Here is a 24,747-nt window from a genome sequence, read left to right as displayed (position 1 = left end):
AGTTTGGACACATTCCAGCTATAGTTCTGTTGTCTTGAATAGATAATGTATCCTACCTCTCAAACCCGAAGGCAATATCTAAAACATTTACTTCCATAGAAGACCAAATAAATAATTTGCTTAAAATGAGATGCATTTTTTTGTTCTTTTGTCATCCCTGGGTGTCTTCTTGGGCTCACCCCATTCCTTTTGCAAAGAAAAAGCATATTAAGATATTCTCTTTATGGACAATGGTATTCTATAGTTGTGCCTAAATATTCATGTGCTGGGAATCTTCCTAATCATATGAAGCACCTGAAACTTAATAAACAAGAATAGTTTTGAGTAGTGACAGTTAAACACAACTGATTACCAGCTTTATATAACTTTCATTAAATCCATGCCCCAATTTCTAGACCACAGAAGAGATGCACTAAATGCCTCATCCTTAGTTAAGGACATCAACAATCTAACTGTAAAACTGTTTGTGAAAAGCTGTGATATTATGCAGACTTCAAATAGACATCAAAACGTATCAATTAAAATGAGGCAAATAGCTTGACTCCTTCTCTTTCCATCACTATTGTAATTGCTAATGTCCCCCAAGTCTGTGTAAGGTTGTTCTGTTGGTAGAGTCAACTACTGAATCAAAGACCAGGTTATTCAAGTGCAAAGTTAGATGAAGAGGCATGCTCAATGCTTCATAATTTTATGCAAATTTTAATTATGCAAACTTAAAATTGTGCAACGTAAAATACACTGATAAAGCCTCACTATATACATAATTTCAAAGCCCATGAATTTTCTGCACAAACTTCTAGGTCACTGAGAATCACATAATTCCAGAGCCAGCAAGGCCAGTGAATGAACTGTGTTCACATTATTGCTATGCAGCTTTAGCTGATAAACAGAAAGGTCTACCCACCACTGACACACTCAGTTTTGAATTGCTTAAGATCTTCAGGAAGTCATTTCTCCCATAGAGTTTGAACTCTCCTTTCTGAATAACCTAAAATATAATAAGCACATAATCGTGGCCTTGATCATTAAGACTTAGCTAATGATCAGTTGTCCATGTTCCATCTCCCTGTAGATATGAACTATTTTCCAGTGTCAAATAAATTATTCCTTAGACCTATTGGCATTTTAGGTCACATATGGTAATATTTTGACATAAAACCAAAGTATTAGTTTGATCAAAATTCTAATTATCCAGATATATCACTACAACACACCAAATGTTCTCACAGTTGCCTGCAGTGATCATAAATTAGGGTCTCATGTGAGCACAGAGAGACAGAGAGAAGAAAAAGCCTTTTGGAATTTTATGACATTCTTACATTCTGTGGCCTCCCTTCCTCAAAATACCGAACCCAGTCTTTGTTTAAACAATTCTGATACTTTTTGCCTTATTGGGAGCCCAGACTAAATTGCATAGTAGTCAGAAGTCAGTACAAAATGTGACAAAAATCCAAGAAGTTACCTTCTGCAAAGAACAATTAATTGGGGTTCCCTGTATAATCTGAAAGCCCTGGGTCAACCTAAGATGCTAGAATGTAGCTGCTAAAACTCTTACCTCTCCCATTTTTGTAGGCTATCATGCTTCTAGTTCCAGCATTGCAAAAGCTAGAGTGTGGCAAGCATCTTGCCTCCTTCTGCTTAAGCAACTGGGTATTGCTCTAAAATTGAATTCTAATGGAAAGTCTCTGAGAACTCCTGCAACTATTTGGTTATGGTAGAAAATGAAAAATTATTTCAATCAATTAAGGAATTAGCTGACTTTTCCCCAAAATCAAAAGAATAAGTACTTACAAAAAAAATCACTGAGGGTAGGTTTAGCTAAACAAGGCATAAATTTGCAAGGATCTTCAAAGGATTTTATATTAATTTTTTATGGGTATGAAGAAAATGGTATAGTGGGCCATATGAATCCAGCTGGATGGAAATGCCATGGATTCTGCAAAGAAAAATGCCTTCTTTATATTGTTAATTATAAAATTACCATTCTTGATATTTTAAAAAGCTTTTTCTTTCCTAATGAAGTCATATACTATAGATTCTAATTTTTAAATTTGTGAATTTCCCTAGAGTTTTTAAAATATCCTATGACCAAAATGTAACTTAGAAAATAAGGTGTGAACAGAAGAAATAAAGAAAAGCAAGGGAGGGAGAGAGGACTGGAGGGGGGGCAGATATACCTTATAGACAGTGTTTCACCCTGGACATTTAGCCAATCAACATAGCTGGGCAGTAATAACATGTATAGTTCCCTTGGGCATACAGTTTTTGTTTGATAACCCATTCTAGAACTTGTCTCAGAGATCTCAGTGAGCTTCATAAAATAACACAAACTGATACTCTTTGCAGCTATATCATTGTGCTTTATTTAAGGTGGGACTTTTAAGGGTCCCTTAGCAAGTTTTTCATGAATAGACTTCAGGGATTCAGGAACCTCTTGAAATTGCATAGAACCATTTTTGTAACTATCCACATGTACATTTGTTTTTCTGGAGAAAGGGTCTAGCTTTCATCAGATTCACATTCACAAAAGTATTCAAAGATCCTTGTCTCCAAAAAATAAGCTAAAATCTGATACCATTTTCATTTCTTAGATACAAAAACAGTATGTGCATGTGCATGCATGTGTGTGTATGTATGTGTCCTGACAGAAAAATTTACTGTTACCATATATTAGCAGGTTTAATTTACACAAAGCATGATAGTTTTAGAAATAACCTAATTCTTTACATCCCATAACTAAGAAATCCAAAGGTGCTTTTGTTTTAAACTATAAGGGCTTTTATTGCCTATGGAACAAATTTCCATGTATTATCACTAAAGGAAATGGGAGAGAACTCAGAGGCATAGATATATTCAACACATACGAAAAAGTAGATGATATTTTGATACTTTGGTCCATACAATTTATATATATATATATATAAAATATGTTTTTCATCATTTTAATTGTTAACAGCTTTATTCCAAATGTAGGAAACCTGATCATCTAATGTACCTTTGTATTTCTAAAGGTTACAACAATTTGATACATTGACAAATACATTGGCAGAAAATCAATTGATAATTTATTGCTCTTAAGTCATCCTGTGAAAATTTGGTCCTTTGCACCTATGTATCCTTTCAAAGGGAAGAGAGGTTTCTTGCTTATGGTTGGCTAGATTCTAGATTGCTGGAACATTCCAGAAGGTATGTTCTAGGACTTCTCCCTCAATGAGAACACTGAGTGGATCATAGTTGATCTGTGAGTTGCAGTAAAGATCCTACTGACAGGATTAGTGTTCAAGAGTCAGAATTTGACAAAGGCCTTTCTTAGAAGATCCTAGAATGAGTCTAAATATATCATTTGATGTAAAATAGCATATTGTTCCTTGATATGAATCAATATGGGAGCATGTGTTAGAGCACAGTAAAGGGAAAAATTAAATAGCCTAGTACTTTGGGAAATAATTCACAAGGCAACATTCAACATTTTCCAAGGCCCATTAAAATACAAATGCATATAGGGGTGGGTATTTTTTATGTCAGCAAGTTCTCCTCCAAAAGAAGTATGCTGTATTAACATTTCAAGTTAGCCTTAAATCTTCAAAGTGCCTTTCAACAGGAATTTACCTAATCCTCATAATCAGCAGCAATAAGAAAAATGTCTCCTTCACAGATACCCAAAAGGAGTTTTAAAGTGACCTTTTGTCTGAGTCATTAAGGCCTTCTGAGTCAAAGGGGGACAGTATGAACTTTCTCTTCCTGCTCCTTGGATTGAAGAAGTGACTCTCAAAACCTCCCCATCCATGGAAAACTCTTATGAGACCTCAGGTCATCTCTCTCTCTTTCAGTTCCTTCTGGGAAACAAAAAGATATCTCGGCATCTTGCCTTGACTGCAATCATCCTTTTCTTACCTTTTTAAAACATAGGTTTAAAATGGCACCGATTTTGTGTAACTGGCATTTTGAACCATTCCTTTAAGATGAAAATCAAACCATGAAAAACACCAGCTGAGAAGAGATAAGGCCCTAGGACACTGATTTAAATACACTTTAGTATAACAGCCACACAAATAAGATAAAAATCTCTTATTAATGGAGCAAGAAACCAAACCCCAAACTATTATTTCTCACAGGGAAGCATTTTCTTGATATAAGATAAAACCATAGCAGAAGGGGGAAGAGGAAAACTAAGATGACTCCGGGCTTTTTTTAGTTCATATTTACAGAAGTGGTACAGAATCTTGATTATTTCTTTTTTAAGAAAACTGCTTTGTATACCCTGCAAAACCATCTCACGTTTATGGCACTGCTCTGTTCTGAGGTGGTAGAGTGAGAAATACAGTGTGGCACCAAATTGAGTAAAAGGGAGTTATTTAATGAACAATGATGACACTTGAGATGTCACAAGTGAATTTAATTTCTTTTTCATCATGTTTCTCATGGACATTTATTTTTAATACTTTAATATGTTAGGACGAACTCTATGTAAGTGCAGAGGTTTGCACAGTTTTGACTTGAAGATAGCAATGTCTTATGGCTAAGCATAAATAGCTTAAATACTTCAGGAAGTCTGTGAAACCCCTGAATTCAACTGAATCCAGCAAATGTTTACTGACTACCCAACATGTGCCTGGCACCTTGCTCAGTAGTGGAGGATACAACAATGGCAGATGGCAGAAGCCGTGTCTTCTGGGGACAGCTATCCTGTTAAGAATCAATAACCAAGCTGAGCATTTGTGGTCAGCTATAGATAGCTCCCTAATTTAGCCAGGAATTGATGCACCAAGTTAAAATATGTCGCCAGCTGATCTTGATGGTCTTCAATAAAAAGAACCATTCAGGCATTTTTCTCAGCACTGTCAGCAAGGCAGCGTTTTTACCTCCCCATTTTCATGTAAGAAAGGGAACCCCTGGATACAGATGAGACTTGCTTAAGATCACATTTAGCTTCCAGTCCTTGGGCTGCGGGCCCAGAGCTTCACCCACTAACCCATTTCTTGCTTTCCCTTTCCCACCGCTCACCCACCCCTGAAAGTAAAGCAATCAGAGCCTTAACGGACCCTGCGCTCCGGGAGCTGCGGGCAGAGGACAACAGCATCGAATAGAGTCCGCTGGGAAAATCCTGTGGAAGGATTTTCTGTAGATTTTCATTTTTATCCCTTCATATATTGTTACCTCCCCCAGGCTCAGTAATTTTAGTTTGTGCTTTCTGTTTCTCTTTTTGTTTCTTTGGTTTGCTGGCTTTGTGTTCTTTTCCCTTTTTTTTTTTTTTTCCTTTTCCTTTCCTTTTTTAATGCAGGAATCGGTCAAGGCGTTCCGGTGGTGGCTCTCATCGTGGAAGGAGGACCGAACGTGATCTCGATTGTCCTGGAGTACCTTCGGGACACCCCTCCCGTGCCGGTTGTGGTCTGTGATGGGAGTGGACGGGCATCTGACATCCTGGCATTTGGGCATAAATATTCAGAAGAAGGCGGGTAGGTAATTTGCCAGGCCCCAAAGACCTATGAGTGCAAAGCCTGTTTTCCAAGCTTGGAAAGGATGGTATTAGTTAAGATTAAGGTGTGTGGCATGGGAGCATGGCAGGAAAAGCAGGGGAAGATATTCTGAATGTCCTGTGAAGCGGGCAGGTAACACTGGCACACACTGATGACAAAGAGGATGAGGGGAAGAGAGGCATAGAATGAGGTCTCCTCTCCCTCTTTTCTTTCTCTCTTTTCCTCCTCCCACTCAGGAGGAGCAGGAATTGGGTTTTAACACTCAAAGCACAGCTAATCTGCACCACATAGTGCAGGTTAGTAACTTGGGAGAAGCAAGATGTGCAGCTTCCAGGCTCAGCCTCCAAACACCAGCTTTGGCAAACTGCTAGATGTTTACAAACGCTAAATATCTCTAAGAACATTCGGTGGCCTGTGCTGCCAATCCCTCTGGGTTGGTTTGGAAAGTGGAATCTCGGTAGTGGTAACCACTGTGGTTCTTTGTATAGTACGCTTCTTGAACTCCTGATGCATTTCCTTGTTCTGGTAACCCCCTGATGCTCTTTTCAAGTCCAAAGCCCCCAAGTCCAAAGCCCCCAACCCCAAGGAGGACTTCCCTTCACAGCCCTCCCCTCCAGTCTGAGGCTCCACTCAGTGAATCATGAAATCCAGGCACTCTTGCATATTATTAGATCAAAATAATTCATTGCAAGGTGTGAATGAGCTTAAGGAGGAAAATCCAGAGAGGTCATTAAAGTTTTCAAATAAAGAATTTCTTGATCTATTCTCTTAACACATGAAACTAGTGGAGAAAGGATCCCCAAAGGAGATGGAGGTCTTTTATTCATCCCTTTTATAAATGGGGCAGGTGTCTACTGGGTGCCATGCATTGAGACATGAAAAAGAATATGCTATTCCTACCCTTGAAGAACTCATCATAAGTCAAGTAAGTAGCCAAGCTTATAATTATAACAATAAAAGTGACAGGGGCGCTTGCCCACTTCAGGCATTCCCTTCTCCCCCGTCTCTCATCTTGTCTGCCTTAGAGCAGCGACTCAGCATGGGCTCTCAGTACCATCCCTTCTCTCCCCTTCCCTTTCCTGGTCTTTGCAAGGAACCCACCCTGCAGGTGAGCCATTAAAACAGCCTTCTGCCCTGGTAAGTGCAGGAACCAAAGGTTTTAATTAGCAAAGGAGGCACAGGGCCTCTGGGTTAACCCCGCAGACACTGACAGTGATTTTAGGCCCTGTTAAAGTTTTTGATATTTAAAGGAAAAAACCCTAAGTTTTGTAAGCACGAAGCCGCAAAGCACTCCACAGTTTTGCTTAGTGGCAAATTTAATTAAATTTATCTTAATTTTCTTCTTTGATAGTAAATATTGGTCCATTTTATAGCTAATTATATTTTCTTTATAATTAAACCTCTTGCAGCTTGCTCTTTCCAAAAAGAACATTTTCCCAAATGCCTCCATGTCCAATGAGAATTTAAGATCCTCAACTATGCTTAGCTTTTATTGAAAATTTAGGCGTAGTTCTCAATGATTTAAATACAGCAATTTATTCTTTTTTCAAAAACAGCTAAAGAATTTACACAGTTTTTAGCTTTGGGTTTATTTTGCCTAGTGTTTATAATTATGTTTCATATTCCTACAAAGTAAATACAAGTTTGCATCCAGAATGCATGTTTTCTTTTGAGAAAAATATTGTGAAAGAGAAAGCTGTTCATCTCAACATTTCAGGTCTAGACTTAATGCCTGGTTTTTTTTGTTTTGTTTTTTTTGTCATTGTCTCGGGTTGTATACCTTGAAAGTTACAACCTTTAATAGGTTGCCCTTACTGATTCTGTTTTACATTTCAGAGCTGGGTGGGAGTCTGTATTATTTAACCCAGAAGACAAACACAGAGAAACTAAGTGCTTTCCCAAGGCCACACAGCTGACAATCCCAGGGCAGAATTCTCTCTAATGAATTATAAAAATTCACTGAAATATATTTTATGATGTGTGCCTTCCTGGTTCTCATATAATACTTCAATGAAACTGTCTTGTAAATATGCATGGCACTTCAGTGGCTTCCTCTTTCATTATAATTTCTTTCTTTATGATTTCTTTCTTTATAATTTAACCTCTTGCAGCTTCGTCTTTCCATTACAATTTCTAATTCTTTTTGCATTTGTGTATTCCAAAGAGATAAAATCAATGTATTCCTGGTTGTAAACCAGTGTCCCAGCTGATCAGCCATACATCATTTGGATTCATTTCCTTATATTGAAAGTTAGAAATACGTTCTACCTTTTAACTTTAGTTGATAATTTTAGTTTTAAAACCAAAGTTCAGTTTTAGTTCTAATTATCTTATAGTCAAATGTGCAAAAGCACAATGTATATGGGCTCTGTACCAACATATGAACCATGGATGATTATCAAAGAATATGAAGTCATGCATATAACTAGTGTGGAGACAAAGAATTCAGATAAATTTCATATCCTGGTAATTATTAAAAATTAAAACTTCAACATTTTAAAGAAACATTTGGAAATGGTTAAAAAATAGAATCTTAAAGAGAAGCTTTGTATTTGCCATTCATCCATATATGTATGTATGTATGTGTATGTGTGTATACATATGATACACATATTATATATATAGAGAGAGAGAGAGAGTTAGTGTTACGATTAAAGTATGCTTTTGCTCCAGGAAAGTAATCATAAATTTATCATAATCAAATGAATTCAAGATGTTTCTGTGGGCCATCTGAATAACTGCCAGAATTAATCTTGTTTTATTTAGTTTAATAAGAAATTATCTAGCCACACATTTGCAGCCAATTTAAAAAATCATTTCCAAAGAACATTATTTTTCAGGTGTGTGCTTTCTTTATGCCAAAAAAAATTATTGGCCCACCTAAGACTTCATTCACCAAGAAGAATGCCGTCTTTGATTTCCAATGAAGTCCGACAGAGTTGCGACATGTTTTACTGCAATTAAATATAAATACATAACTCATGTTCATGTGAAAAAACCCATATAAATACATGTATGTGGTTGTATATATAAAATTGGGTATAGAAAATATATACACCCTATTTATGAAACCTGAATCAGGATTTGAAATCATTGATTTTTACTTTTCAGTTATTTAGTAACTCAAATATGATTTTAAAATTTGTACATTCTGACAGATTGTTAAATATTGCAGGTCCAAGGACTATAAATGTGTATATTCAGCTATAAAACTTTTTCATTTATAATCCTAAAGGAGTAAATGAAATTTATACACCTTATATTTTAGCTTTTGTGAACTTGATATTTGCCTTTAAATTCCTTGTTTTTAACCACCTTCCAAGAATATCAATTTGAAAGGGAATCACTTGGGAATTAAATTATAACGGGCAAAACTTGTTAAGTCTTGAGGTAGAAAAAGACAAACTGTATCTATCCCAACACAAATGGGTTTGGAAAAACTAGGAGATGATTGCAATTAAATTCTTGGTTTTGTTTTTTCTTCCCATGTCTGCTCTCTGGCACATAATACCAAAAAGAAATGGTCAAACTTTGGTTTTTTGGTCATACTGGATTTTCTATTCCTAATCTGTAGTAAAATAGGAGTCACAAGTCACTTTCCTTACCCAATTTCATTCTTTTAGAAATATTATGAAATTTTATTTTTCAATCATGAATAATTAAGCACTATAAATATAAATAGATTAATGCTACACAAGTGGCATTAGATTCAATTACCTAAGTTTTAAAATACTAAGATTCTACTTCTTGCTGTGTTGACTAAGCAGCATGACCAGCATTGCCCTTAGTCAGGAATACTTTTTAGACTGTAGGAGCCTGAAGTTGAAGTCTGATACTATTTTATTTGATAATTGTCAACTGAAGTCTCAGATTGCAGAGAAATGTGGTCTAGCTCCTCCTTTATCAGTCAGTGAACAAATACTTCACAGACGAAAAATACCAGCATGAAAAGGCATCTGAATGAATGTTTGTTCTGAGATGATGACTCTCATTCATCCAGATTTTATTACTGATGCTTATATTTATTTTGGTGTCTTTTTCCCAAAAATAATTATCTGGATATACCATTTTTAGATACCCCAGAACAAGAAGCAGAATTTGAGGTAGCAGAAAGCCTTTAAGCTTCCAAGTAATCTGTAAGTTTTGGGAATTTATCAGTAGGCCAAACACCAATAGACTTTTCATACTCTTATGTGTCAGTCAGCAGAATTTGAATTAGATATTGTGAAGAAAAAAAAAAGCAATGACTTGCTTCTTGAGATCAGGGGAATAGATAATGTATTAAAAGTAAAAATCTGATTTTCCTTAATAGGGGGCCCTACATTTTTCTATTAACTGAGACAAAGGCATAAATGGAATACAAAGTGGAGACAAAAGGGAAAAATATGCTACATGGCTTCAAATTATGTAACTCTATCCTAGCAGAGATGTGACAAAGTTTGTTTCTCTCCAAATACACATCAAAATGACCAAAGACAAGAGAAAGTCACCAGAAAATCGATTATTTTAGAAATCAGGTGTAGTCTGTATTCCTGATGGGTAACATTCTCTGCAGTGGGTGCTAACATTTACTGCTGCTGCTCAGGAGATTTTCTTCTAAAGCTGAAAAATGTCACAGCCCTATCATTTGTCTCTGTAAGTTCTGCTGAAAGAAAGTAATTGATCTCAATGGTTTGTATTCCAGCATGATTTAAACATAATTGGAATGTCAAGTGAGAAAGAAGGAAACAAGTATCAGCCATGTTGACTCAAGTGTCCATTTTAGTTTCTATTAATTTCATCTTACCTTGTCTCTTTTCTAGAATTTTCTGTAAGAAAGCATGTCAAAACTTGATTCTGTTTTGTAACTTTCTCAGAAGGGAAGTTAAGGAATGTTGGAAACATCTTGTACAGACAAAGAGTATCAGTGACTTTTTTTATAAAAAGTGTTTTTGTAAACTGTTTTCTAAGTTAACATTTATTGAGTGCTTACTCTATGCATGGAACTGTTAGGTGAACAAGACATAGCCCTGTCAGGGACTTGATAATGGAGACTAAGCCACAGATGTGAACAGAGATAACTAGAGGGTCACATGTGCTATGATAAACCTGAAGGGTCTCAAGAGCATAGACGACAAAGTACTTAGTGTAGTATTTCACACAAAAATCTATGCAGTAGAGCATTATATTAATTACAGCAGAATACTAATAAACAGTATGTTAATTACCCACAGAGTAGCGGTTTACTGACTCTATTGCTTCTCTTCCCCTTTTCCTTCAAAAACTGTATCCAAACTGAGGGTCAGCCTGGATGACAGAGAAAAAGCTAGTATTTGACCATCTCACATGTAGCTCAACACAGAAAGAAGAATCAATCTGAATAGAATTGAAGGGAAGTTGGTAAACAGGACAATTCTAGAAGATAGTGTGGTGGTGTTTTGTGTAATTTTTGTGTCATGTTTGTATGCATGTATATATATTATCACATTGAATTTATATATACTCAAATTCAGTTTAATGAAATTGATTTAACTGGCAAATGTAATCTGATAAAAATTAATTTAATTATATGTCCTTACATATATCTACTGATGCCTGTAATTAGTTTTATATATATGTTTATAACTTAAGTGAAAATTTAAAGATAAGACTGATAATATAACTTCTCACATCAATACTAGATATTTTTGAATGCCTGTTTTAGGCAAGAAGGTATCTTTCCTCAAGAGATTTATAATCTCATTTAAACTAATATAATAAATAATTTTCAATTAGATGTTAGTTTCTGAGTTCTGAGACAGCAGAAAGATACATAGGTTGGAGTAGAAAAGCTTCATGAAGAGAGTAGTATTGAAATCTTTCTCTCTGTGGAATATATAAAGATATAGCTATGTGGATACCAATGTCATTGTATCCACATTCCACAAGGATGGAGAAGCTTCATTCATTTAGGAAGTGCAAAATAAAATAAATTCTTATGTCTTACAGTTTGGTATTTGATCGGTCATTTTGTGTCAGTATGGGGAGAATGAAGCATTGATTTAAAAACAGTTATTTAGAGTTCATGAAAGAAAGTACTAGTGAGGGAAAAGTTTTATTGATCTGAATTGGCCAATCATTTCTCCACATTGATTAAATTTACTTTAGACTTGCTGAACTCCAGGTTGAGAAAGCGTGTATGGTCACCCAAATAGCAAACATTAGAAAAACACAGAGCTGCGTAATTGATTATGACAAAGAAATCTCTTGTAAAGAACTACTGCCCACAACTTTAGATAGCCCGTCAATGCCATGTGAAGGTTTCAAAGGATCTTTTAATTATGTTCCTCTGAGATTTGTTTGGCTAATCCTTGGCCACTGGGTATGCAGAAAATATTCAAAATAAAATTCAGTGTGCCAGAGGATCACTAGAAAGTGTTAAGAGACACAGGCTTCCCTAAATATCCTGATTCTGTGCACCTGGACTGGGGTGCCAGAAGACCATCAGCCCACAGGGCAAGTCTGCATGCCTTTGTCTGGACTTGAGCCCCCCCACATTCTGGCCCTGGCCTCTCTTTAGGGCATCCCACCAAACCTTCCTCTCCCTTAGAAACCCAGCTGTCCTCCCGCAGCTGCCACAGGCCTCAATATACATCTCTTTACCCACCTGATTTCTAGGAAAACTTTTTTTCAAGTTCTGTGACATAGCATCTCTCTCATGAAAAGAGGTAGTGAGGGATTTAAAATCAACAGGTACATTAAGACATACCTGTATGAGGTACAGATAGTAAGATATCCTGGTACATAATCCTTCTACTTTAGAGGAAATCAATTCTCAAACAACCCAACATTAGAACCTGTAGCTGCTAGAAATGTAGTGGATTAATATCTCACCAAAGGGATCATTAATAATAGATAATGTTTGCAATGTTCTTAATAGATTTCCCCTAGAGTCCCCATGCAATCTCAGTTGTTGATCATGGACACAAGATTTATGAAAACTAAATACAATGGTGACTACCTGCTATAAAAGTTTCTTCAGCCAGAGAGACACTAAAGATGCATCGAAGTAACATTCCAAGGTTAACTTAAGTTTGTACTGCTGTTGTACAGAACAGCCTCCACAATCAGTTTCAATATAGTCTTTTCTGTATTGTCCCAATTGTTGGACAACTGTCCTAGAGTTGGTATACACATTTGTTGTGTTTTCTGCACATGCTCAGTGCAAATCAGGTGTCCATCCATGGGCAGTGAACCCCTAGAGGTCTAAAGTAAGCAGTAAAGAATTGGTTCCTCTAAATTCACTTAAGCCACAGTTCAGTGTCTTGGAGACAGATCTAAAATGTGTAGTTATTTAACCCTATGCTCTCCTTGGTTTTCACCATTTGATAGAGTATTAGAGATTTTATTATCTCTACTGCAAGGATGACTAACTATTTTCATCACGAGTGTCAACGATCATCAGTTGTTACTGGCTTCCTAGAATGATGTATTAAGAATGATTCTGAGAAGGGGAATCCTCCTACACTGCTGGTGGGAATGTAAGCTAGTTCAACCATTGTGGAAAGCAATATGGAGGTTCCTCAAGAAACTAAAAATAAAAATACCATTTGACCCAGAATCCCACTCCTTGGAATTTACCCAAAGAATACAACTTCTCAGATTCAAAAAGACAGATGCACCCCTATGTTTATTGCAGCACTATTTATAATAGCCAAGATATGGAAGCAACCTAAGTGTCCATCAGTAAATGAATGGGTAAGGAAGAGGTGGTACATATACACAATGGAATATTATTCGGCCATAAGAAAGAAACAAATCCTACAATTTGCAGCAACATGGATGGAGCTGGAGGACACAATGCTTAGTGAAATAAGCCAGGTGGAGAAAGACAAATACCAAATGATGTGTATAATAAAATCTCTAATACTCTATCAAATGGTAAAAACTAAGGAGAGCATAGGGTTAAATAACTACACATATTTAGATCTGTTATACTCCCTCATTTGTGGAGTATAACAATGAAGCAAAACTGAGGGAACAAAATAGCAGCAGACTCAGAGATTCCAAGAATGAACTAGTGGTTACCAAAGGGGAAGGGTGTGGGAGGGTGGTTGCGGAGGGAGGGAGAAGGGGACTGAGGGGTATTATGTTTAGTGCACATGGTGTGGGGGGTCACGGGGAGAACAGTGTAGCACAGAGAAGGGACATAGTGGATCTCTGGCAACTTGTTGCACTGCTGGACAGTGACTGCATTGGGGTATGGGTGGGGTCTTGATAATACGGATAAATGTAGTAACCACATTGGTTTTTCATGTGAAACTTCACAAGAGTATATATCCATCATACCTTAATTAAAAAAAAAAGAATGAATCTGAGGCCACATTTGGGCTAAAGATGAAGATTACTATGATAGATTAACAGTGATGCAAAGAAAGAAATGTATAGTCAACATGCCATGGATGTCTACTCTTACTTCAGAATGAAGACAAAATCTTGTAGATAGCCACATATATCGCTACCAAGCAGTCATCAAATAGCACATTGAATTATGAAGCCACGGGAAAAATAAGAAACTTTTCTGCCTAAAAGATACTTAGGAAAAGAATAATTTAAAAAATAAAAGCAGCTAGGAACTAATCCATCACAGAATACATACAAAAAAAGAGAAAATTATATTTGTCCCAACATCTCATAGAGTAAGATATGGGGGTTAGAAGGAATACTTTGACAAATTACTTTGAAAGGGAATTGAGATTTATCCCTCCTTTCCCCACACCTCTGACACTCTCCCCAACAGCATATTTGAGGAATTGACATTAATATTTTTTAAAGCTCTGCATGCAACAGCCTGATCTGAACACTTTATTTCATAAACTCTGTGCAGTAGCTCTGATAATTATCCCTATTTTAGAAATGAGGAAATCGAGAACAGAAATGTTAGGAAGTTTGCTCAACATCTCGTAGCTAGAGAGTGGTCTGCCCTGGCCGACTGGGGCTGGAACCTAATGCTTTCAGCAGCGATGCCATATTGCCTGCTAGGAAGATGGGACCCAGGAACTGCAGGAGGTTTGCTTGCTCCAGAGTTGAGTTATTCTGGACAACAGAGGAGGCTGCACCCAGCTTCCATATTCTCTCCCTCTCTCACATACTGGTTAATATCCCCTCCAAATAAATGTTGGACCATCATTTAAAGCATGTGGGTTAAAGAGGTGCCAGTGTTTTTGCCTGCCTAAGGGGCCTACACATATAAGTCCCGCTTATTAAGTCCATTCCTGATTCTGTCTTTTACATGGGACCTAAAACAATGAAAATTTGACTATCCCTTTTGCCTGGCTATGTGCAATAGTCGCTGGTGGGATTTCACTTGGAATGAGCACAGAGGGTGTGTTTTTCCTTAAAATGTTGGCAGCAGAGAAGCTAGCTGACCATGTGGCAGTCCCTGTATCCCTTGGCAACACTTCAATTTCTACTCTTGGGCACATTCACAACCATAACCAAAGGCAAAGGAAACAGGAGAAATTATAGAGACGCAGCCAACACTGTTCAGAATTTTCCATCTAAATGTCCTACCTAAGGTGGAGAGATTGGCAGCTCTGCCTCAAGAGCAGTTCTGTCCAACAGAACTTTCTGTGATGATGAAAATGTTCTATATCTGTGCTGTCCACTGAGCACTGGAATTGTGGCTAATATGAGTGAGGAACTGCATTTTAAATGTTATTTAATTGTAATTAACTATGGGATAGCATGGCTCTAACATTACGGCTATTGAGTTCCACCAGACTGGGAGCCCTTGAGTGTCTGACTGATTTCCAATATTATTTGACATTGTTCCCTTCATTTTTAAATTACATTCTTTCATCCTACCAGCAATAAGTATTGAGTCATTCAACAAGTACTTTCTAAGCACCTACTATGTTCTAAGCACTAGCAAAAACAGACCTGTGAACCAAAGAGACAGAAATTCTTGCAATAGCAGAATTTATATTTTAGCAGGTTTAGGTAGATAATAAGTATCTAATGTAAGTAACACATTGTATAATACTTAAGATGGTATGTTGTGGGAAAAGAGAAGGGTGAGGGGGAAGTGGGAAAGCCTCTCTTCAGCACCTTGATGAGTAATGAGAGAAGGGAATACATACGTAATATAACGTACAGTCCAAGGAGTTACAGTCTTGTTAGGATTTTCTTAGATTAATCTGCATTTATGATATGCCATGTCTTTATGAAATAGCAAATCTTGTCTTAGAGTAGTGCTGAGTGTCTCTCTTAAGCCCTCAAACCCTGCCACTTCACCCACCTTCTGTTTCCTTTTGTATGAGGATCTGGCCTTCTATTTTACCATATCTGGATCAGGAATCTAAAGTGGGTTAAAAAAAGTTTTAAAATTAAAAATAAAAAGAAATACTATGGGTTGTGGTAAATGAAATTTGTTGAACAGACTATACCATCAAGCTGTGTGCATCCTTCCCAATTATAGGCAGCTTCTTTAAGACTGTTCTATCTCATACGCTAGCTAGATGGAACCTTCTGGAAAAGCCCAGGTGGACAACTTTTCTAGAATTGATACTAAAACAAGGTCAGAGGTACTATTTCTCATAGGCCTTAGCAGATAGAGGCCATTTGTATCTAGAGTTGATCCTCATCAAAGAGTTAGGCAAAGTAATTTCCTACCCATCCCATTCCATCTATTGGTCACTTTTCCGTGTTCCATTAACATCTTCTCCCACTTTCTATCCAACTAGTGTTTTCTAAAAACCATCAACATCAGTCAGTTCCAGTTAAGTGTGAGTTTAACATAAAGCCTGACTAATCTCAACAGCTGCTTTTAGGGTTCCTAATAGTTGAACAAAATATGTTTGACTTTTAGTTCATTAAAAGTAACTTTGGGCCTCTGATAGGCTAGAGAAGTAACTCTGAGAAAGTAGAGGAACGTCAGTGAGCAAGGGTGTTGTAGAACTGTGTTTAATAGTAGCAAATGCTCACGTAGGATTCGCTATGCATCAGGCACTTTTCTAAGCCCTGTACAAAGATAAATTCATTTAATATTCACAAGTCTATGAGATAAATACTCTTGTAATTCTCATTTTACATGTGGAACACATGACATGGGAAAACTAAATGACTTGCACAAGATCACATAGTAGGAAAGCAACAGCTCAACTCCAGAGAGCGTGGCCCAGGTGGCCATGGGGCTTTTATTCACAAAGCCATCCTGCCTGCCCAGGAAGAGTCATGGCATTTGGGAGGAAGGAGTAAATTTTACTGAAGAAGAAGAAAGAGAAGGGGAACAAAAAGAGAAAACTACCATTTTCTGTGATCTTAGGTGAGACATGTAATCTTTCTATGTCCTTAAAGTTACATTTACTATTTTGCTCTGGTTTTAAGCAAATGATAGAATTGCATTTTTCTTGAGAGCACCAGAGACTCTGTGGGAAATGATGCCTTCTAAGTACTAAATTATGGTATTATTAAGCATCTTTTATATTTGCATAAGTAAAATGTTCTCATAGGGTAGCTGAATTAATTAATAGCATCTGTGGAGGGCATGAGAAGGGCTTCTCTCCTCAAAAGCCATTAACCTAAGTTTAGCTATTCAAGTCCCATTGAATTCCAAACGCATTTTCTAAGTTTTAAGTGTAGAAACAAAACTCTGATACTGCAGGTAATTAAACTCATTCTGAGAAAAGTGTGAATATGTGGGTTGTATTGCTAGCATTTGTTGTAGCAGAATACTAATAACAAACTGGGGGAAGTTTTGCTGATTCCTCTGAGCACTGAGGAATGCTGGCCTATTTCAAATAACTCTATGACTCACCTTAAAAAGCTCCAGATAACAAATACAGCATTTCAATGGAAAAATAAATGCCATCGTATAGAGATTTTCCCTGACTTCAATAACTACACTTCCTAAATCAGAAAACCTTCTAATTTGAGGTGTACCAAAAATAGCATTGGTACATATGGAGCTACAAATGAACAGTTTCCATAAATACCCACTGCTCTGTCAAAGACACAGTTCTAGAACTAAAATTTTACATAATACTATGACCATGTTTTGATGTCAAGAAATTTTCAATCACTGTTCTAATTCCATAAAAAGAAATCTAAAATGAGCTTATTTCTATTTTTGTGGATGGTTAAATATCACAGTAAAGATTTTGAAAGCATAACAGTGTTGGACAGAAAAAAAAATGGGAAAATCTAAGGAAGCAATAATTTTAACAAAGCAGGCTTTCCATTATGGAATTCCCAGAGTGGAATATGGCCACAAAATAAGAAAGGGTCCCTGGTGAAGACAGAGGAAGGCTTTGCACCAAATGGAAAACATCTAGTTCAATGTAGCAAATACTTGTGAAAAATTACAAGCAAATACAATCTTCAGTGTACTAAATGCACTTCGCCATTGTCCTTATTTACCAGTTTCTGATCTTCTCCAAACTCATCTGATTTCCTTCAGATGTTTCTGAATATAATAAAAAGGGAAGGCAGTTTTCTACAACAAATACACTTAAATTTCTACCTACCATGCAGATTATTAGGAAATTGAAAGACATATTGATAGATTAAACAGGAAAAGCAGCCCAATGGAAGAAAGGCTGAATTCAATAGACTCAGCCCCACACTGAGATCCTCAAACTATGTGACTTTGCACAAATCATTTAATCTCTTTGGGCCACAGTCTCCTCTTTTGCAACATGGAATTAATATCTGCTTCTCTCACAGATTGTTATGGAAATCAAATGAGATTATCTCTGTAGCCCATTGTGTGTCATAAACCATTATGCACTATGAATGCATCAAATGTTATACAGGATCTTTTCTAAAACAATGTTTTTAAACTCTCTGCAAAAAGCATTGGGACTTAATAACTGTTATTTCTTGCTCAAAAAGGGGAGATTTGCAAATGTCTGTGAGCTGTTAAAAATGAGGAAGTGTTATAAACGATATGGTCCTTTTGATGCATTCAGGAAAATGGGAAAAGAATTAAACCAGGAATAACAGTTATTTAATGTTTAAAGAGTGTAACAATGCTTTGGAAGGACCAAATCACTTTTGTTCCATCTAAACCCATCTCTGCTCCATCAGTGACAGGCATCCCATGCTTTAGAAACACTGACTTAGAGAATCCTTGTACTTCTAGAAGTAGAATGCCATGGTTCTGAGTAAGAATTTAATGATTTACCCAAAGCCACAACTTCAGTCAGGTGCAAAACAAGGCTACAAGATACAAGAGGCTTAGTGTCTCAGCTCTCCTAACTGCTAAAGCCCACAATCAGCCAAGTTGCATGTCATTCATCAATTTTCACAAAGTGACAGACTGGATACAAGTGGCAGATCCCTCAAACAGTTAATGACCTCAGGGAACTGGGATTTCATTGCAGATGGTTGGTAATGGGAAAAAAAATTTGAGTTGTCAAAGTGAAACACCTACAGATGAATGATTGTACCTATCAAGTGGCTAATCAGGGGAGTCTCTTCTGTTGCTGATAATGCACAGCATTTACATACACTTGATATTGCAAAACTCTTTAGACCCATCCAACATGGGTTACCTATCAAGTAGACACATGCCCAGGTATGAGTGCCCATATCTTGACTCTTTGAGAAAATTAATTGGCAACACGAATGTAATCATACTCTCCAACTTAAATCCTTCAATCTCTTCTCATTGCCTGAGGATTTATAGAATCCAAAATCTCTACCACTATCTTGAAAGTTCCTCACCATCTCGTCCTTGCTCACTCCTTCTGCAGCCCATCTGGTCCCACTCTATCTTTTGTTCTCTGTGCTCCAGCCATGCTGACCTTTTATTTTCTCTGAACTAGGCCTGTTCATGCTGCTTTGTCTGCCAAGAATGCTCTTACCCAACCCAGCCCCACACACACCATACTAATGCTCCTTCATCCTTCAAGTCTCAGATAAAGCAGCATTTCCTCAGAGAAGTTTTCCCTGAAGCCCCTAGATGAGATTATGTTCAATAGTCACAAGCTTCTCCACTTCTTTACCACTGTCAATCACAATTGAATTGCTGGTTCATGTCTTTCTACTCCACTGGTGTAAACTCACTGAAGTCTCATCATCTGGAGTGTATATGTCTCATCTATCCCTGTAGCCCTAGCAGACACTGTAGTATCTGGCACAAAATAGAAAACACTAAGCAATTTTTGAATGAATGAATGAATGGTTTCAGACCGGTCCACACCTAAAGCCACCAAATCCTCCAGGATAATTTAGCAATATTGAGAGGATCTGGTATCATTTTTCAACTTGATGTAGACCATTCTCTTTTTCTAAAAGTGTATGTTCATGATATAGACCTTCCTGTGGGGCAAGAGGGCTCAGAGGCACCATGGTGTAGTAGAAAGAGTACTGAGCAAGGAATCGGAAGGACTGGGTTCTGGCTCCAGCACTTATTTGCTGAGTGAACTTAAGCATCCGGCTCTTTCTGGCTAAAATATTCTCCCTTTTAAGGTATACAAATTTTTTGCCTATAAGGTTCTAGTAAGCACCACATGAGGTAATAATTATATTGTACTATTTTATATAGGAGTTGCTAATATTTCAACTGTGAAAAAAATTGTAAATTATAAAATACTAGACATTATGATAATTTAGTCACTGGCCTTTGAAAGCAGTTTTTGTCTTCCTGATTTTGAACAGTTATTGTTAATAATAAACAATATTTATTTTATTTCCTGACACTTGATGGCTAGTAGAGATATCCCAGTTCCCTCCAGGCTGGTGAGAGAGGAGTTAAAAGTTGATTATGATTGGTCCAAATTCAAGAGATCATACAGCATTGATTGGAAATGATGCACCTCCTTTGCTTTTATTCATTCTTCTATAGTATGAGAACTATTAATCTTTTAATAACATGCTCAGCATCATACCTCTTTGTGGGTCAGACTCTTGTTGGCTATTACACAGCAAAAGCTTGGCATAAATAAAGATGACCTGAATGCTAGTCCAGATAAGCTATCACCTACATGGAATGATTTTAGAGGAAACGTAAGTCCTGTTTCTCCTCACTGATGCTCAAAAATCCATTACTGAGATACAACCTTTCCTTCTACAATTAGAGATCAATTGAAATCACTTCAGATAAGTAATATAATAAATGTTAACCAAAATGCTAATGATTAATTAAGGCATTCTTTGATAAACAGCACTTAAGGAAAGAGAATATTAGACACGTGCCATATGAAAGAAAGAAAAAGAGAGACAAAAAAAGAACTAAGTCTTCTTACTCTTTTAGGTTCTGAGACATTGAAATGGGTTTATTTTTAAATGCACTGCTTTTTAAAGTGATTGCCGTCAAAATAGCTTTTGTTAGGAAAATACAGGAAGATGTATCTCCTAGCTAAAGTAAATTCTCCTAATGCTTTGTTGTGTTCTATGATATTCTCCAAACAGGCACTGAGCAGGAGCTGGGCTGACCTGTGTTTGACACTGGTTCTAATTGCAGACTCATAAATGAATCTTTGAGGGACCAGCTCTTGGTGACCATCCAGAAGACTTTCACATACACTCGGACCCAGGCTCAGCACCTGTTCATCATCCTCATGGAGTGCATGAAGAAGAAGGAATTGGTACGTGAGTGGGGTTCCCCACGGGTGCAGCGCCCTCTCCACGTCCCCTCTCTTGAAGCTTTTTCTTGAATCACCGACCAACTGCTTTTTATTTCTAGCCAAGCTCCCAGCCTTCCTGCCTCCATGGGCTCCTGTAGTTTGCTTCCCTCAGGAGCTCAGACACTGTTGTCTCTGCCCAGATTTAATGAAGCGTGTGCCGCAGGGTTTTAGCATCACTTCCTATGGAAGCTCACCCAAATGCTTCTCATTGCCTCAGCCAAAGGAATTGAGAGGAGAAAACAGGTCTCCTCCTGGAAGTGCTTCAGTTGTTCCTTTCTTAGGTTTGGGGATGCCCTTTGCTTGAGAACAGTGAATCACTGATGTGTTTGTTGTCAGATATCTTAATGACACCGGGTCCAGGCGGAAAATGGAGAAACTTCCTCAGGAATGCTGGCAACTTCTGTGGTGTCTGAAGTGTCCTCCAATAGCTACTGAAATATTTCTCACATCTGGGAAAAGTGTCTTAACAAGTGTGGTGTAGACTTAGGGCCCTTCTGTTTGGGTGAACGGAGATAATATGAGCTGACACTTGAGAAGCACTTGCTGTATGCCAGGCAGACTGGACAAACTCCTGTAATCTTTGCAGCTGTCCTGTTGAGAGAGGTACGATTATTATCCTTACCTTACAGATGCGTAAAGGCACACTCACTTGACTAGTAAGTAAGGAAGTAGGATTCAAAACGAGTGTTAGTGGTATTTAATCTCTGGGAAATGTTTCTATTCAGAAATTGTCTCATTGAAGCAAATGTAGTAAATTGCCCACTCTGGGTAGATCCCCAGCAGGCGTCTGGGAAGTGGAGACTATTCTCAAAGGTCATTTGAACCAGCCTGCTGACAGGGGAGGTGAAGGAGCAATTTAAACCTGAGCAGTGTCCTCACTCAGGTTTTGGACAATCTCAAATCTGTGTGGGCATCCTTGAATGGTTCTCTCTGAGGACACTGGGGGCACTTCTGCCTCAGAGGGGCACCAGGGCCACACCCTAAAAGGCTCAGCCCCAAGGGAGGTACATAGTGATGGGAGGACCTGGAGCGATTTGCCTTCAACCAGATCCCCTGTTAGACGGCAAGTTCCTCAAGGCATGGCTTGGAGCCCTCCTGTTCATGGTGGTGTCCCTAAGCCTGGGACAGTGGCTGGCACACACAGGGGGTCCCTGAGACTTCCAGAAAGGAAGGAGGGAGGCAATTTCTGAGTTTGAGAAGCCAAACATTTAGAAAAAGAGGACTTGATTCCAGTAAGCAAGACCCATCTCCGGAAAGCATTCATGCGACCTTTATGAGAAGCCTACAGTAGCTTCCAGGTTTTGGGGGGAAGCAGTGAGGGTGAGGAGACTGGGACACTAATCCCTGGGCATCCGTACCTGCAGGCAGTCCAGTGCTGCAGGTGCAGCTCACAGTCATCACCTCCCAGTGCAGGTGGTGCCCCAGGAGAGCCTCTATCAACCCCAAAAATGCCGCTGGCATTCTCCCATCTCAGATGTGGTTGCTCAAGGCATTTCAGCTCAAAGGCTTCCTCTGCCCGCAAGGAGGCCTGTGAAACTCTGAGCTCCCGCATGCCTGTCATAGTGTGGGTTTTCTCTTGAGTCCTAATGATTTTCCAGTGCTTAAGGCCAACGCTGACTGTGAAAACTTACCAGAGCTGTGCATTTCAGCAGTCCTGCAAATTTCCTAGAAAGGCAGTTAGGATTAAATCCGAGGAACCAGTTGGAAGTCGTAAAACCAAATGAGGCTGAATGTGTTTCTCTGAGCGTTTCATAAGGCTGTTCCCTGGGATTCTGCCTGATAACTGACATGTCACATAATCATGGCCCCTACTGAAAAAGTCAGCTGCATTTTAGTGTGAAATATTTATTGCAAGAAATGTGAGGCAGCACTCACTGCAGTCTAAGGCAATGTGATCTTCACAAGAAAGAAACTGTCTTTATCTCCACATCTGGGTAGGCATTCGTTAGGATTCTTAAAATCATACAAGTAATTAAAATAATTTCCATTTTTGAGGGACTGTGTATGAGCATGGACAGTACTAGAATCTTTAAAAAGGAGGAGGAGCTGAAGTGAGCACTGTCTTTCTCCCACCTCACGTAGGAAGGGAGCCGGGACGGGACAGGCTGGGAGGGGTGCGGAGCCACGCAGGCCGCAGGAGAGCCCAGGTGGCATCTGCCCACTGCCTGCTTAGCTGAGCGCACACGCAAGGGAGCTCATGGTGGAGTTCCTCCTCACCCACAGGCCTCAAGTTTCTGTCGATCCCCCGAACAAACTAAGTGAGATATAATATTCTGAGGCCAGTCTAAGCCATGCCAGGTTCAGCTGAGGGGTGTGGTTCTAGAACTCTGACATCTTTCTCATCCCAGCATCCTACTAACTTATGTCATCAGAAACTGCTCTGGGGATGCATGTTTAGCTCATGAAACCTGGGCCGTGTGGCCTCATGGAAGATATGCCTTGGTGAGCCATCTGTGTGGATACTCTCTCTCTACTCCCTTCATGTTGTTCTTGAATAAATCCACTTCTCCTCTGCTTCTTGCCCACCATGGTCAGAACAACATCTCAAAACCTGTCACCTTCAGAGAACCAACCTGGGAGCTGAGTTCCATTGTGGTCCAGAAAACATAAAAATTAAAGACACCAAAACTGTTCACTGCAGCATATTAATTTAGGGGCCGATGTAAGGGACAGGATGTAGTGCTCCTCCACCCCCTTCTTCCTCCAAAGGGGTCTGATCATAACCAACATCAGGAGCAGGAAAAGAGGACCCCAAGGGGCAAGGCGCACTCTGAGGCTGATCGTATGTATAGAAACCACAGAGTCTTTTAGTTCCAGAGCACAGTGTCAGGTCCTGGCCTCTGCTTCCGCCTCACTCAGCTCCTGTCTGCCCGCCAAGCTCCTGCAGAAGCCTTTCTCTGTCACCACTTCCAACCCTTCAGCCCCAGGCTGGCCCAATACATTCGCTTTTGGTTGTAGGGAAGGAGTGTGGACTCAGCAACGTCAGCCCCGTGGTGTGTGTGGCCCTGAACAAGTCACGGCGGAGGGTGGTACCTGCCCAGCTCCTAGTCCACCACCTTCCATTTCCACACTGATGGCTCCTCCAACTTGCTGCCCTCCTCTCCCAGCTGCTGGGTCTCACAGGGGCCAGTGCTGTTCACCTTGCCACCTCTTCCCAGCTACACCTGATGCCAGTTTGATCCGCTCAAACTGAGACTGCACCAAAGCCCAAGACTTTAAAATCTATTCTGTGCTCCCAAACCAACTGCCTCCACTTCCCCCATCACTTCATTCATCTCAAACTCAACTGCCAAGCTTCTGTATAATTCACTAGTGTGAAATAATCCTCCTGAGATAACCTCTGCAGAAGCTTTTATATTTTGAAGTAGTTTTCTTTGTCCTCCTAGTTAAGAATCCAAGCTATCTATTTCCCTCACCTGGGTCCTCTTACCTACCTGTTCCTCTGTCCTGCTTCTCTATTCCAGTCCCAAAGCCAAGTCACTTGGTTTCTTCATCTTTAGTATATAACCCTTCCTAATCCTTACATTGTTCTAGACTGTTCACATTTTAATCTCCTGACTCTCTGGGGGCTTTTGTAGCACATTTCACACAGTCTTTATGCTATGGCAAGATGAACTTCCTTCTTACTTTCCTATATCTGGGTCTTGTTGGAATAAAGATTCTAATATCTAGAAGCAAAC

General features: G+C 38.7%; 1 protein-coding gene across 1 annotated transcript in view; it reads left to right on the top strand.

The window, feature by feature from the left end:
• The window catches only part of TRPM3 (transient receptor potential cation channel subfamily M member 3), a 484,965-nt gene that overhangs the window by 297,774 nt on the left and 162,444 nt on the right, over positions 1–24,747 (top strand). The window contains 2 exon segments of the mRNA XM_073228642.1: positions 5,282–5,456; positions 20,905–21,028. Coding sequence (XP_073084743.1) covers positions 5,282–5,456; positions 20,905–21,028 — 299 coding nt within the window.

Source organism: Manis javanica, chromosome 2, assembly GCF_040802235.1.
Source record: "Manis javanica isolate MJ-LG chromosome 2, MJ_LKY, whole genome shotgun sequence".
NCBI classification, from domain to species: domain Eukaryota; kingdom Metazoa; phylum Chordata; class Mammalia; order Pholidota; family Manidae; genus Manis; species Manis javanica.
This window is presented reverse-complemented; position numbering and strand designations above follow the sequence as displayed.